The sequence below is a fragment of the Lycium ferocissimum genome, unplaced genomic scaffold (genome assembly GCF_029784015.1).
Source record: "Lycium ferocissimum isolate CSIRO_LF1 unplaced genomic scaffold, AGI_CSIRO_Lferr_CH_V1 ctg4291, whole genome shotgun sequence".
NCBI lineage: Eukaryota > Viridiplantae > Streptophyta > Magnoliopsida > Solanales > Solanaceae > Lycium > Lycium ferocissimum.
In genome coordinates, this window is record NW_026725631.1 from 37,456 (window position 1) to 54,233 (window position 16,778).

At 35.3% G+C, this 16,778-nt stretch overlaps 1 protein-coding gene and 1 long non-coding RNA gene across 4 annotated transcripts; both read right to left on the reverse strand.

The window, feature by feature from the left end:
* Nucleotides 1-1,029: 1,029 nt before the first annotated feature.
* On the reverse strand, nucleotides 1,030-15,868 carry LOC132044377 (uncharacterized). 3 transcript variants are annotated; one of them, XR_009412164.1, is made up of 5 exons: nucleotides 15,778-15,868; nucleotides 1,762-1,915; nucleotides 1,338-1,641; nucleotides 1,172-1,262; nucleotides 1,030-1,093 (listed from the first exon to the last, which is right to left on the reverse strand). It is a non-coding gene; the product is annotated as an uncharacterized LOC132044377 (long non-coding RNA). The 3 variants fall into 3 exon arrangements; XR_009412162.1 differs by having other exon boundaries at nucleotides 1,172-1,641; XR_009412163.1 differs by lacking the exon at nucleotides 15,778-15,868 and adding an exon at nucleotides 15,594-15,655 and having other exon boundaries at nucleotides 1,172-1,641.
* On the reverse strand, nucleotides 4,579-6,753 carry LOC132044375 (uncharacterized). Its single transcript, XM_059434869.1, has 2 exons — nucleotides 6,370-6,753; nucleotides 4,579-5,754 (listed from the first exon to the last, which is right to left on the reverse strand). Exons 1-2 carry the CDS (start codon nucleotides 6,626-6,628, stop codon nucleotides 4,979-4,981), a joined length of 1,035 nt encoding a protein of 344 aa, XP_059290852.1. The 5' UTR covers nucleotides 6,629-6,753; the 3' UTR covers nucleotides 4,579-4,978.
* Nucleotides 15,869-16,778: the final 910 nt, after the last annotated feature.

Consider the following 16,778-nt stretch of genomic DNA (forward strand, 5'->3'; position numbering starts at 1 on the left):
ATGAATTATTTTATTATTATTAAACTATTTGTAAATTATACTAACATTAATAAGAGATATCGAATAATATTTTAACACAAGTTATTTAAATAGGTCTTTTATTTGATTGAACATTTGCAATTGGGACTATTTGTTCATCAAGCGAAACTTTGATAAGAGATCCTCTTCGAGGGAAAATTTTTAAAAAACTTTAGGATAATAATAAAAGTTTGTGATAATTGAAACGAAGAATCAATTTTCGTTTTCATCAATTCGGATTTATTGCGACCCTATTCGAGGAAAAAATTAAAAAACTTTAGGATATTTCATAATAATTAGGAAGAATCAGAACCACAATATATGGTGTATAATGCGTTATATTTTCTACATTGTGTGCAAAATTGTAGGCATTAATATCAAATATGAATTCAAGTATATGGTTTGAATTAATCATATTTTTTAAATATATTTAATAAGGGATGATAAAAGGGATAAAGAAATCACATTAGCTATTTTGATATATTCTCAAATCGCAAAATCAATTAATATCTCATCATTCGAGTTGTTTTAAATATTGCACAAATCGGCATTTTCGCCTACTTATATACAAATTATTATACGCAAATCTATTTTATTACATGATCACTTAAAATTTATTTAAAATCTTGTCTTAATTAGTATTTAAAGACATCTTTATATCTATTTAATTTTAAACAATATTATTTTTTTTATTTATGAAATAATATTAAACTTACGTTTATTTTAGCTTACCGTAAGTTAACGGATCTTTTTGGATAATGTAGAACACCTTAGAATCACAAAGATAATAGAGGTTTAGTTAGCTTTATCTTAGTTTGTTTAGGTGCCCTAATTCACCTTAAAATCAATTAGGTCTTCCTTAAAATAAGCAAAAAATGTGAATCACCAATAGCACTTCAATTTTGACTCCTTGTTAAAATGGTTGACATAATATATCTATATTAATTGCAATAATATTTTTTTATTTATGAAATACAAACTTATTTGTTTTAATTGTAAAACAATAATAGGACGTTTTTTTGAAAAATTTACAATAATAGTTTCTTCCCATAGTGTGAAGGTGAAAGCTTATTTGCTAGTTATATTAAAAAAGGTAAATATATTTTTATTCGTAAAACAACAAGGATTTTGAAAAATTTACGAATGCACTTACTCAGTATCGATGAGAATGAGTTCTTGCAATCTTTTCTAGACTTTTGCAACAAACCTTGGCGGGAAGCAGCAGACAACAATTGCGAATATATCTATTGGCAAAACAATTTGTATTTAATAAATGAATGTGTCAAAAGTTAAACTGAAAAGAAGTAATATAACCATACTAAATTCTGCGTCCTTAAGCTGCTCTTTGGTAGACTGGGAGGCCTGATTGTTGATGTCTTGAAATGACGTAAGATTCAGCTTTGTGGGTGGTGGCAATTCATCCTCATCTGGACTATCTTTTTCAATTGGATCAACTATGATTTTTTTGTCGATAATCCACTCAAATGTATGCAAGGGTCTTTCATATCTCAAATTTGGCACTTGTATGCGCGCACCCGTTATCAAATAGGTGTGGAACAGTTTGAATATATCTTGATAAGAGGGGATTTCGTCACCGTAAACAATAGCTTTTATTTGGTCTTCCTGTGAGCGATTCATAAGGAAATAACGAAAGAGATATACATAGGCAATGTAAGCAATTGATTCAAAAATATTATATATACATAGACACAAACAATTGATTTTGCTAGAAAAAGGAAGTACCTGTTCATCTTGAAAGATCATGTTCAAATATTTTATCTTTCGGTGAGAACCTTCTCCTGGTTTGCATATATCCACAACTTGCACTTTACAGGTCCAGTCTGGTATTTCAGGAGTGATTGCATATATACCAAGTCGCTGTGTCATTTTCTATCCCCTGAAAAATAATTAAAGTGGGGTAAACAATGGAATAGCATGATAAAGGAAGTAAGGTTGATGAAAAATGTAAATGCAACTAATAACTTACATATGTTATATCAATAGTTAGTAGCTTTTCGAAAGTCCTAAGAGAATGCTTTATGGATAATTTCATTATATACTATATTGTAGGTAGAATGGTCATCAGGATCGTCTACTGTTGCGGGTCGGATTAACATTTTTACACAGCTTGAACTTTTTGCTCTTGATAAAGCAACATAAAGTTGACCGTGTGAAAAGACAGGTTCACGTAAATAAATTCCTACGGAATCTAGTGTCTGACCTTGAGCTTTATTTATAGTCATAGCAAAACATAGTCGAATATGAAATTGTGTTCTCTTAAATTGAATAGGCAATTTTTTGTCTTGTGAACATAACAATGGTATTCGAGGAATAAAAACATGTTTATCTTTAAAGTCACCACTTGCAATTTTAGCACTAATAATATGAGTTTTGAAATCAGAACAAATTAAGCGTGTACCATTGCATAAACCTTCAGAAGGATTTAAATTGCGTAGTAATATAACTGGACAATTTTGCTTTAGAACTAACTTATAAGGAGGCAAACCATTAGGATTCAAAGTATGGAGGAAATCTTCAAATTGGCTTTGATCTTTTGGCTCTACAGTTTCATCAATTCCAATGAATGTCACAGCAGTTGCAGGAAACTCATCTATGAACATTTGATTAATTTCGTTTACGAAATCATTTTTGGTCGTTAAGATAACACGTGATGTTACGGAGGATGTATCAGACATGAGCATCTCTAAATTGGGATAAACAGTTTTGAATAAAATATCTAATGAATCTTTCTCATTCGTAAAAGGAATAAGAAATGATTTTGGAACCTCGATTTTATCATGTTCATTAACTTCTTCTCTTCCATCTCCAATTCTTAGTAAATACTCACAGAATGCAGGATCTTCGCGTGCACGCATATTTTGTGTCAGACGGAATTTTTGAAGATGATCCCAGATATTTGAATACAATAAACATTCACGTATGAAATCTTTTTTTGCCCCGCTTTTCACAACAGGTAAAGTCTGTCTAAAATCGCCTCCAAAAATGACGACTTTTCCACCGAATAGTGTATTTATACCCATAAGATCTCTCAAGAGTAAATCAAAAGTCTCAACAAGTTTTTTCTTAGCCATTGATACTTCATCCCATACTATCAGTTTTGCATCTTGAATTAAAAATGCAAGTGAACTCTGTTTACTTATATTGCAGCAGTAATTTTCACCTATATCAATAGGAAGTTTAAAACGCGAGTGAGCAGTTCGTCCTCCAGGGAGCACTGAAGCTGCAACACCAGAAGTTGCTGTGGCTAAAGCTATAAATCCCTTTGATTGTACAGTAGCTAATAAAGCGCGGTATAAGAATGTTTTCCCCGTTCCTCCAGGCCCATCAATAAAGAATGCTCCTGGTTCATTTGAGAATATTCTATTAAGGATGGTGATGTATGCTTGTTCTTGTTCTTTATTTAGTTTTTTATATAGTAATAAATCTTCTTCAGTTACAATTATGTTTCTTTCTAAATGGGTGTCTCTAGCCTCTTGCATTATTCTAGAAGATGTAAAAGATGTAATATTTTCTGACGTGAGTTTAAATTCATTGATATTCTGTCCCATTGAATGCAATATATCATTTATGTGGTTTAGAACTAAATAACGAATGTTCTTTGTTTGTATGTTTGGCATAGTTGTAAAGTCTTCAGACATGGAGCTTTCAAATCTTTCCCATAATCCTTTTGGATTAGCAGGGCTACAATATACTAATAGTGTGGCAAATAAACGTCGCAGACTATAAGGCATTTGGTAATTTGCAGCTTCTAACATACATTCAATTAAGTTATTATCAGAAGCTAACAATCCTCTTTTTTCTGCACATTCTCTAAATGTGTTGTAGGATTTTCCGTTTACAGTCCTGAGATCTTCGTACGATTTTGGTCCTCGTATGTTCATCAATAATAGTCGAAGGTAGTATCTTTCTCCTTCTGTTGGATGACAACTAATAATACGTCCGATAGCATAACCTTGTCTTCGACGTGACCACATTTTATCAGTCATTGACCAGACAAAATGTTCTGGGAATTCTTTGTACAATAAGTTAAGTTCTATGGCGTGTTTATTTTTTTCGTTCATTGAAAAAAATTTGTCAACATTGTTCTTCGATTTGTAGGATTTTTATTTATTGAATTCAGATTTGTAGTCGTTTTAAAGGAGACAAATTGCTGATTTTTAAGATGTAGCTGAAGTTGGTATACATTGGGACTCATCTCACTGATATGAAAGGCAAACAAACGCCACATAGCTTCTGGGGGCGATACCCATCTGCCTGATCTATATTCCTTTATTTCATCTATTTCTGTATTATTAGTGTCATTACTCTGTAGATTGAAAGCAATTTTATCATGCCCTTTACAAATGTATTTATAGAGATATTTAACAACTTTAATATCTGCACAAACTTCAACATTTATGTGACAATTAAACTTGCTTAGCAAATATGGATTGTAAGGAACTACCCATGAATTGTCAAGATATTGGGTTCTAACTTTTACAAATTTTCCAGTATCTCGTCTCCTATATATTGGATATGAATTCTGACCTTTAGATGTTCCATTGGCATAACTTTTGGGGTATTTAAATTTACAATATCCCTTTTTCTTCATGCACGAATTTGTAGGATTTAAAGTTCCACAAGGTCCATGCATCATATGCTTAATAACCAAAGAATGTAAATATTGATTTGTATCAGGATCTGGTAGTTCGGCACAAACAATTCTATCATAAGCCTCAGGTGTCAATAATTTATACTCATCTTCAAGTATAATAAGGAAATGCGCATGAGGAAGACCTCTTTTTTGAAATTCTATAGAGTACATAAAAGCAGCAACTTTTCCAAATATACTTTTTTTAACTATATCAGATTTTAGTTCTTCTAGTTTTGCTTTAAATACTCGGCTTATTAAATCGGGTCTATTTTGTATTTCATCAGTTGGTAGTAAGAAATCTTCTATTTATGGCCATGAAGGATTACATGTCATGGTCAGAAAGATATCGGGTTTTCCAAAGTGTTGTACTAATGCAATGGCATCCATGTATCGACGTCGCATATCTCTAGGACCCCCAGTAAAGCTAGCAGGAAGGAATGTTTTTCTGCCAATATTTGAAGCCTCTCTTTCTCCTAGTCTTAGAAGATCAATAAGTCCTGCTAATACTTCAATTCGGAATAAATCTTGATTGAACAACAAGAAGTCTAATCTTTGTGTTTCCACTTTTATGTATTGATCTACAGAAAATTGTTGGAATACTCTCCCAGAATGTAAAGTATCATTTTCTTCATCATCTCTAATTTGAAGTTTGTAACAGTAATATTCACGACAAGATACAGTGTTCTTTTTTTGTCTTTCTTTCTGCAAAATTTCTTCTTCAATATTAAGAAATCCATCAATTGAAGACATGTTGGATACACTTGGAATGTTCTCATGTTTGCAAGAAGAACGATTTCTAGGGGAGTTTGTTTTTTGTATAACTCTTTGGATACCACAATGCCAACCGTTTTCACCATAGGGAAACAACAAAGGATACTGTAATGCGTCGTAACAACCATAGTAATAGTGAACCAGTTGGTTAGTGTTGCTATGGGTGTAAACACGAATATGCGGTGTAGAAGCAGGACTGTCCAATTCTTCATCAGTCCATATAGCTGCAACTTCTGAAACACTGGGTAAGTTGTATGTTCGTTGGTCCAAAGCAGAATCACATTTAAGTGCGATGTAGAAGTTGGATAAGTCTGGAATGTGTGTTAGAGATTTTAGAAAAACGGAGTATGGATTAATTTTTAGAATATCGACCAATTTTGCAATAACAGATCTATTGAGGTTTTCTGAAAAGGCCATTCTATTAACTATATCATCCTCATTATCATAAAAATAAAGTTGTAAATTTCTTGCATTGTTATCTGTAGTAGTGAGGCTATTAAGAAAATGGTACATTTGTCCTTGAACTTTAAATGTGTAGATTCCTTGAGTTCTTTGTGCCAATTCCTTATCGTACTTTACTCCAAGTGAAGTGAATGCAAACATGTTATTGTATGTTCTAATATAAGTACGGAAATGATTGGATTCATTGGAGTTGCCATAGTAGAAACTTTTTAATTCAGGAGGTAGTTGGTGTGAAACTAATCTTAATGAACCATTACTACAACAGAAGCTTGGGGTTTCATATTGAAATCTTTTGACTTCGCAGAATCTACAGTTTGGGACCTTTTTTAAAATAGCAGGACAGGAAGGTAGCGGGTTGATATTCCAATAACCCACTTGTGTTGATTTGCGGCCTGAAATATTTTAATTGTAAGATCTAACGTAAATAGAGCAGTGAAGTAAAAATGAAGTTTGATTTAACCAACCACTCCGAGAAGAAGAAGGTGTCTCTCGAATGAACAGAGCAGGTTGTCCTAGAGTAGGTTGTCCTGAAATCATGCTTTTCTGAGTAGAATAGTTAGGAGTAGAATTTTCTGAGAGAGTATGCCTTCTTGCAGCATATTCTACCCGACGCCGTTCTAGAAGTGCTGCTTTTTGGTCAGGCGGCATTTCTTTATAGGCAATACGACATCTAAGATTTTTCTCCATTTGGGTGTCGTTCGTCTTTCTTTTTCTGTCAGACATCTGATTTCGAAGTACTCAGTTAGAATTTTTTTTTTTGTCATAGTTAAAATTTAATATATTCCTACAGCACACACACCCATACAATTAAAAATTAAAAATAGTAATAAAATATGAAGATAAACAATTACAAAAATTAGATTGATGGTATCTCTCCTCAAAAAATTATACTCACATTGATGGTATCTCTCTCCTGAGATGGCTTTCGACATGGAAGTTACTAAATAATTAGTCTAATAAATCTAAATCAAATAGACTCTTAATCTCCTCACATCTTGTCAAATAAGCTCATCAAATTTGGGTTTAGAGACTAACTCAGTGATGTAGCTGTATAGAAGAGAGATAAGAAAAAACTAAAAGGAACCAAACATTTTATGCCAAAGTAATGTTGAATACATGTAGCTTATTATTGTCTCACTTTTCTCATGTCAAGCATGTAAGTTAGATCAGTTTATGCTATCCAAACCTTTCTCTATCTATTTATATGTAATCTATTTATTTCAATAGAGAAGTTCAAGGCCTGCATTGCCGAACATCAATATTTGTGTGATAAAGTGATAAAACCCAAAAGAAGCAAGATGAAAAGCCAGAAATAAAATCCATCAACACAAGCAAGAAATAATAAAGAGGAAGAAAAAAAACTCTGTGAAGTGGGAAATTAAAAAGTCACAAATAAAGCCCAGTAAAATAAGCAAGAAGAAAAAATGTGTAAACTTGGATCCTTGCAAGAAAATCTTAGCTTTGAGGTCCCTGACCTGTGATTGGGAAGCAAGAACAAAATTGTTAGCTCTAGAATAAAAAGAAGATACAATTATCCTAAACTACCCTAAAAATGTGCAAGGAATAAAAAGAAGATACAATTAAAATTTAATTTCACACAGCAATCACAACCGTAAGGTAGAACTGAAAGTTAATATTCACAGAATAGGATAACAAAAAACAAGCCATAGCCATAATTAGTACATGCATCACATTCATTTTTTCTAAAACCTATAGGGAGGTTGCCCCTTTCTACCCTAGTTGTTCAGGCATTCACAGAATCTAATGAAAGCAAGGACATATAATCTATTTAACCAACGAAAACTGATACTCTTCCTAAAACATAGGGCACGACATGTACTATAATTAATAGCACCAAAAGATGCTGCGAAAAGATGCTTTAACTAATAGCACCAAAAGGGGAAGCTACAAAATGATGTCAATGTCGTGCTACCAATTAATTATTTACTTCAATGATCACATGCACCAACAAATCAGAATATCTCTATTAACAACTTTATAGAACAAAGAAAATCGAGAGGCGTTATTACAACCATCTATCTATTTCTGTGCATATTGTACCTAAGCCCAAACTCTAATAACGGATGATGATTTAAGTGACCTAATGGATGTGGAGTTCTATTTTGTGGTCACTAATATTTAGGAATCCGTAACTTACTCCTCCTATTTAGGCTCGGGCTGATAGTCATTATCTTTTTTTTATGTTTATCTTAGCAGATATAGGGGTTGTATAATTCTTTATATATGGTGCCCTACACAATCAATAAACAGTACATTATTTTTCCCATCTTCTATTCTCTTCTCTTTATGGTATCCGAGCTACACTAAACTCCCACGAGATGATCCTTTGTTTGCTTCACTCATCCAAACACCCAAATGGCCTCTAATATTTCTGTGACCAATGCTGATGGAGTCAACAACGCCATTACTATTGTCCAATTCAACCCGGTTACGCAGAATCGCCCATAAAATTAACGGGCGCTCACAATTTCTCCCCGTGGAAAGCCTCAAGTTTCAATGCTTATGCGCGGTCACAATCTCTATGGGCATCTCGATGGCTCCATCCCTGCCCCAACTCGCACTATCTCTCAAAACAATCAAGATGTTGATAACCCTTTATCAGTTAATTCAAAATGCTATCTTGGCCTCCGTTGATCCTACACTTGCTTGCCCCCACTGTTGTTGTTGCAGCCTCCGCCAAAGCTGCGTGGGATGCTTTGCATATTGCATATGCGAACAAATCTCAAACAAGAATTTTCGCCATTACGAGATCGATATGCTCGCATCACTAAAGATTCTCGTCCCAGGTCCATCGATTATCTTCATCAAGTTCGATCACTTTGTGATGAACTTGCAACCGCCGGTGCGCCCGTATCAAACCCGAACTCATTGTTAAAATTCTCGGCCGACTGACCGAATTTCGAGAACTCTTTTGTCGCCATTCGTGCTCGAGATTCCGCAATTTCTTATGAAGAGTTGCATGCAAAACTTCCGGATTATGAGCTTTTCTTAAAGTACGAGGAAGACAAAAAGCCGCAATCAACTCCTATTATCGCTCGTAGCACAAAAGACAACCTCAACTCCTCATCGCCAATGTAACAATCCTAACTTCAAAGAATCGTCGTCCAAGTGCTAACACTTCTGCCAACAATCAGCAATGGAAAGGACAACCATCGCGCCCGCGAAGAAACAACCAAAAGAGATTCGTTGTCAACTATGTGATCGCGTAGGTCATTTCGCCGCAGTCCGCATCGCAATGCCGCATAATCATCCGCAAGCTCGTGCAAATTTTGCTGCTCACTTTCCGTCAACAGACCCCTTGGATTGTGGATAGTGAAGCCACTCATCATATTGCTTTTGATGCTCAAAGTCTATCCACTGTACATGACTACCACAGCACCGAAGAGATAGCTATGGGCAATGGTAACACCATTCCAATATCCCATACCGGTAACGCTAACATAAGTGCATCAAATCATCATTTCAAACTTCTCAATACCTTATGCTCTCCCGTCATAAAAAATAATCTCATTTCGTTTCTCAATTTTGTCGTGATAATCATTCATCTATTGAATTCTTTCCTTTTCATTATCTTGTGAAGGATCCGAGTACGGGGGCATCACTAGTTCGCGAGCGAATAAAAGATGGGTTGTATGAGTGGCCACCAGTGTCGTACACATCGTTCTTCTCAATGCAACGTGGCTGTTCCAATTCACTCGTGGCATCGGCGTTTAGGCCATCCTAGTCGCCGCGTTTTAAATACTATTTTGAATAATTTTTCCCTTCCTGTTTTAGATCCTAAAGCTAGTTCCATTTGTAATTCTTGTTATTCCAATAAAATGCACAGGTTGACTTTTTCGTAAAATTCATTGCAAAGTCATAAGCCACCGCAAATCCTTTATAGCGATTTATGGGGTCCATCTCCGCTTTGTCAATTGATAAAAAGAGATATTATGCGTTATTTGTTGATCAATTTTCAAAATACATGTGGTTGTTCACTTAAAATCAAAAAATGAAACTCCGGAAGTTTTTCAAAGTTTACATCCATTGCTTGAACGAAGGTTCAACACCAAAATTCAATCTTTTTTACCGATGGTGGTGGTGAGTTCCGAGTTTACGGTCCTATCTCAAAACACATGGCATAGTAGCACTTAGTGTCACCCCCATATACTCCACAAAGAGTTGTTCTAGTCGAAAGACGACACCGGCATGTTATTGAAACCGCTAGAACCTTGTTGCACCAAGCATCTTTACCCTCACACTTTTGGAGTTTTGCTCGTCAACAATGTTTATCATATAAAAAAGCTAACTACACCCAATCTTCAGCATAAGAGCCCCTTTTGAAGTTTTATTTCAAACTTTGCCGAAGTATGACTCCATAAAAGTATTTGGCTACTTGTGTTATCCATGGCTCAAACCATAGGCCAAAAACAAATTAGAACCCCGTTCGACACCGTGTGTTTATTTAGGATTTTCGAATAAATATTATTCCCATCAATGTTTTGATCCTTTAACTCTCAAAATTTATTTATCACGTGACGTTATATTTTTAGAAAATCAGTCCCATTTGAAAATATTTTTTCTCATTTGAAAAATACACAAAATAAAAATGTATCTTGGGAAATTTGTTCAACTGAACAACCATCAAAGGATAATACTCAAGTTCAAATGTCTCCTATGAGCTTCCTACTCAGATTGTGCAGCAGCCTGTGTACACCCATTCACCCGTCTTGTCCGCCCCAACAGGTACCACCGTCTCAGGTAATTCAATTTCTTGCTTACCTAATCCTTCTTCTCCTTCTCTAGCATCTCCACTACCCCCTCCTCTCTCCATACAAAATTCAGTTTCCAGCCAAGATTCACCTCAACCAAATGTTTCGGCCTCACCAGTTCACCCTTCTCCCCATTTAAACACTCAGCCTCAAACCACAATAATCACTTACCAGCGTCGAAATAAATCCTCCGGACATTTGACCCAAAACCCTACTGTACAACCTTCTTCCTTGTCACTTCTCCCGCCTTCCATGGCCTCACAACCTTCTGTTGTTACCTCTGAATCTACAGCGTTGCCCAGTCATCATATGATTACTCAGTCTAAGACCAACAACCTTAAGCCTAAACAATTCCACACTGTTGTCCAAACCGCTTCCTCAATACCTAGAACCTTTAAGCAAGCTCAACAAGTCCCACACTGGCGTGAAGCTATGAAAAAAGAATTTGATGCCTTAATTCGGAACCGGACATGGAAGCTAGTACCATGTGATCCTTCAAAAAATGTGGTGGGCTGTAAGTGGATTTTTTGTGTTAAATATCATCCTGATGGTTCTGTTGACAGGTACAAAGCTCGTCTGGTTGCAAAAGGGTTCACACAAAGACCTGGTCTTGATTTTCAATGTACCTTTAGTCCTGTCATGAAGCCCGCAACTGTTCGACTAGTTCTTGCGATTGCAACACAACAAAGCTGGCCCAGCCGTCAACTTGATATCAATAATGCCTTCCTGCAAGGCCGTCTCGATGAGGAAGTATATATGCGTCAACCACCTGTTTTCGAAGCTTCTGCACACCCGACGCATGTCTACAAGCTGCACAAAGCTATATATGGCCTCAAACAGGCCCCCAAGGCCTGGTATACTGAACCCAAAAATTATTTGGTTACTTTGGGGTTTATTAAATCCCAATCTGATATGTCATTGTTCATCTTACATAATTTTGAGTTTACTGTTTATGTCCTAGTTTACATTGATGACATAATTGTTACGGGTAATCAGATTCGTAGTGTTCAAAACATTATTGATACTCTTGCAACCCGGTGCTCACTGAAGGATCTTGGTCCACTTCATTATTTCCTTGGTGTTGAAGTCTTTTCTTATCCTGATGGTCTTTTGTTGTCTCAACAAAAATACATTACAGATCTGTTGCAGGAAGTTAATATACACAATTGCAAGGGTGTTCCAACGCCAATGGCTTCTACTGTTGCTTTCTCGGAGTCTGCTGAATATTCTTTAGTTGATGGCTCTCTTTATAGGCGATTGATTGGTAAACTTCATTTCCTTTCCTTTACACGTCCGGACATAGCATTTGCTGTAAGCAAACTGTCGCAGTCCATGCACCAGCCCTTAATATCTCATTGGACAGCCATGAAGCGTCTCCTTCGGTATCTTCACCAGACTTCCTCGTTTGGCCTCCGAATTGCCAAAGAACATGATCACCGTCTTCTAGCCTACTCAGATTCTGATTGGGCAGGAGATCCTCTTGATTGAACCTCTACCACAGGTTATGTTGTTTACCTTGGCAGCTCTCCGATATCATGGTCCTCTAAAAAGCAAAGATCTGTCTCCCGTTCCTCTGCCGAGCGAGAATATCGGACTGTTGCAGCTACTGTTTCTGAGACTAATTGGCTAACCAGTTTACTCCATGAGCTTCGATTCAGTATTTCATCCACTCCTCGGATCTTTTGTGACAATGTCAGCACCACCTACATTTGCGCCAACCCGGTATTCCATAGTCGGATGAAGCATATTGCTATTGATTTTCACTTTGTTCGTGAACAAGTTCAAAACAAGGACATCGAAGTTCAACACCTTCACTCGGCTGATCAAGTGGCAGATATACTAACCAAACCACTTCCAAGAGCCTCTTTTGTCAAGCATTTCTCCAAGTTGGGTGTTGTTGACACCACCAACTTGCGGGGGCGTAATAACGGATGATGACTTAAGTGACCTAATGGATGTAGAGTTCTATTTTGTGTTTACTAATTTTTAGGAATCTGCTGTAACTTACTCCTCCTATTTAGGCTCTGTTGATAGTCAATATCTTTTTTTTATGTTTATCTTAGCAGATATAGGGGTTGTATAATTCTTTATATACGGTGCCCTACACGATCAATAAACAGTAAATTATTTTTCCCATCTTCTATTCTCTTCTCTTTAAAATACAGTCAACTAATGCTTGTTTCTACTGATAGCTTTCTAGTTTTCAAGTCACAAATCAGATATATGAGACCTTTTTCCAAATCAGTATTTAAGTAGTAGGATGACGATCTTTGAAAAATTTAAATTTTAAACAGTAGTACAATTAATTAGGGAACAGATGGAGGATGTTAGTACACCCAGCTATATAGTTCTTTTTCAAGACATTGTCTTTCTTATCACATATGGTTCTAACTGTGGCTGTTAAACACCGAACGCTCATTAAGCTCATTTGTTGAAGAGAGAAGTTTAACCAGAAAAGGTCATAGAGTTTCATAGTAATGACTACGCCAAAGAAGCCAAAAAAGACAATAGATATTCAAATTAGCACTATGTCAGCTTCCAAAGTGATGACAGAGCAATAAATACCTGCACTTTGAAGCTTTCAAGGTAGAAGAAAGGAAAGGGTCTAATGGTCCTCAAAGTACATCTATATTAATTGTTTTAAATATCATACAGGCTTCGCTTTTTGTTGTGTCATTAGACATAGACTTCTATCTTTCTATTTTTGAGTCAGCCTTAAATCAAAAACAGGGATAGATCCCAAGAAGCTGCATACATATTTATATGGTTCCAAAATTATCAAGAGAAAACTGAGTTAAAGCTGAGAAGAAAAGTTCCAAACAGGATTCCAAAAGTTCTATCATCTGCAGCTCAAATTTCACTTTGATGTGCTGTTATCTCTATTAAACAACTTCCAGCTATTAGTTTATTCTTCTATCAACACCAACTAAATATATAAGTCAATGAACATCTTAAAAGCTCTGTGGCTTGTCAACGTCGTAATATAAAATGTAATGGAGGGAGCGACCATTATCACATCTTTTCCAAGAGAGCTGGCAAATAATATCTTTCCTGGGCTGAAACAAGGAGAATTTTGGGGATTTCAAGTTTTGTCCCTAAATTAATCTGAAGAAAAAAAATGTAACCTGTTCTTTAAAGAGAACGGCATGTATGATCAAATGGTCCCACAAGTTTGTGTTCTAATTACACGACAATCTGTCATGAGGCTTGCCTTCACCAACTGTCGTCTGACAGTGACCAGTAAGCCAGGTGCGAAAATTGGCGTGGGCTTCTTTATAAACTTGACAAATCTAGCTATTTCTGAAAATTCCAATATATTTCAGGATAATGAGTCCTTCATCATACATCAGATTGAATTGGTTATCACCCAAGATTAATTTGACTATGTCAACAATGGCCCCTTGGAGCATGAATACTATTTCAGCATTTGCACATATTGAACTTTTTGAATGTCAACTGAGATATCGAAACACTAACGTAAGGGGTGTGTCAAATGAAATTTTGGTTTCTACTCAAAATCTTCTAACTTTCATCAACATTTTTCAGGTTAATTTCATGTTCAAACAGAACTTATGACTTCCACAAACTCTTTTCCAACTTCAACTTCCAACACTCTTTTTCTCAACTTTAACTCAAATACTGGCCAGGTGGTAACAGCCAAATGCTTCTTAAAGAAAGATTTTATATCACCAATATGGTCGAAATATGTGCTCTCGATTGCAACCCTCATGAAACAAAGAAATTAAATATGAATAAAAACTAAAATCGAGAAATTCTCACAGAACAGCCAAATTCAACAATCAAATGGAAAATCAATACTCCCTCCACCTCAATTGTGGGGTGATATTATGATTGTTCAAAAACGAAGGGTAAAATAGTTAAAAGGCCCTCTTAGTTAATGTTTATTAAGGGGCGTTGCAAAAGAATCATACTCGAAAGTCTGGAAATACATTTTAGTTTCTCTCTTGACGCACTAACATGCATAGAAACAAAAATATCCAGTGCAAAAATCTAAGTCTTCTCTAGTTATCAACTTGGAACTCGTAATAACTTCAACGGACATGAAAAATTGAAAAGTACTAAGAGAACTGAAAAAAATTGGGCAAGATTTGAAAGAAAAGCACAACCGAAATTAATCACAACATAAGCCATGAATTTTAGCTATGAAATTGGGAATACATAGAATCTTACAGAAGACGTGATTTAAAATAACAACGAAAAACCATTGCACCAAAAATGAATCAATTTAGAAGACACTAAGGAAGTCACTTTAAACCATCCAAAATCTATTAAACATTTCTCGTTAGCGATATTTGAGAATCCCCTGTAAGCACCACCAGAAACCATTGAGACACAAGTACAAGATCCAAACTTCAGATAGTCTTAAGACTTTAGCCAGTACAAAGAATTCAACCAAAATTTTAAGACAGTGCATGATTAGTTTAAACTGCCTAGGATTCTCATAAAAACATAACAACTTACCCAAACTTACATCCTTAAACAACTAAACCACAAAATACATGCCCTTAACATTTTTAGCAACCCTTAGATGAACTAATCTAGAAACAAATTCAAACCACAACTAAGATTATCACTCAGACAAGTGTAGTAATTGACTACTTCAAGTCTTTTCCAAAAGCAATCTCAGCCAAATAGAAATGTTAACAAAAATAGTTTAGACTCAAACAACCATTAGACAATAAAAACTGAACCAAATGAGTCGATTGGGTTTCTCATTTCAAAATTTTATAATTTTTTGCTATCATAAATTCCAGTATTCCTCTGATTTTTTGAAGCAAACCCATCATGAGAAAGCTAAGAAAATAGAAACAAGGAAAATTCTGGCAACAACAATGAATTTAACCCATAAATTGGAAAACTTGAAGAAAAAATTAGGGCAAGAGTGAAAAGCATACCTAAAATTGTAAGAACAGATTTTTACAAATATCAGCACAAATTGAGGATGAAGACGAAGCTAGATAGTTCGAGAGGTGAAGAAGAAGAAGAAAGGAAGCAAGGAAAATTCTGGCAACAGCAATGAATCTAACCCATAAATTGGAAAACTTGAAGAAAAAATTAGGGCAAGAGCGAGATGCATACCTAAAGTTGTAAGAACAGATTGTTACAGATATTAGCACAAATTGAGGATGAAGATGAAGGTAGATAGTTCGCGAGGCTGTTTTCTTTTTTTAAGTATAGAAAGATCGTTCCAATTCCAAGAAGATCATTCCAAGAGGTGTGTGGAAGAGAAGAGTGGGACACATGTTTGTTTTTCAGGTCTCAAATATATGTTTACAATTAGCCATAAAGAAGTCCATATACACGAAAATGCCCTTCGTCGTACTCACGAACCTTCACTTATTATATATTTAAAATAGATAGTTGGTGCCCGTGCAAGGCACGGGTGTTCGTTATTACTGAGACGCAAATAATGGAGAGATGATTAAACTAAATATTAACATGACATGCTTCATAGTATATTACATTCATTTGTGGAATAACGTTACAGGAGCAATTTGCAGGAAAGGTAAAACAGAGACATAGTTTGTGGAACAAAGTTACATAGGTAGCTTGCTAGAAAGACAAAAGTAGAAAGATTGTAGGTGCTCCAACATCTGTATGAGATTGGACTGGAATCTGAGTTCTGATAGTTGAATATAAGTATGCTCTTGCAAGATGAAACTCTTTCATGACTTGAAAGAAATTGAAGTAATAAACTCACACAATCCAGTAGATAGCAAAGTAATACTGTAAACATGAAAGTTTAATGACTTACTTTGCTTGCTAGCATAAAGAATAGAACAAATGTTGATAGAGAAGAAAATTAAAATCAGCTAAGAACTTGGGAGAAAAATTGAGACTTTAGCTTTAATTTTTTTGTATGGTAAAACTCAGCAATGTGCAGTAAAGTTTACTAATCCAACAATTTTGCGCTGCACATACACCATCAAACACAAGCGTGTGCCCTATACCGTTGCTCCTGTTATTTATACAACTACAGATTTCCAAAATAAAATGTTCAATATCGTAAGATGATACATATTTTTAGCATGATTACTAAAATTGAAGTAATACCATAAAGCTGATTATATAAACATTTA

Bases quoted from the DNA above. Each gene is read 5' to 3' on its own strand.
- LOC132044375 (XM_059434869.1), bottom strand. From the start codon at position 6,628: ATGTCTGACAGAAAAAGAAAGACGAACGACACCCAAATGGAGAAAAAT. The intron at 5,755-6,369 runs GTTGGTTAAATC...CACACATTCCAG, and splicing joins ACCTTCTTCTTCTCGGAGTG to ACTTATCCAACTTCTACATC.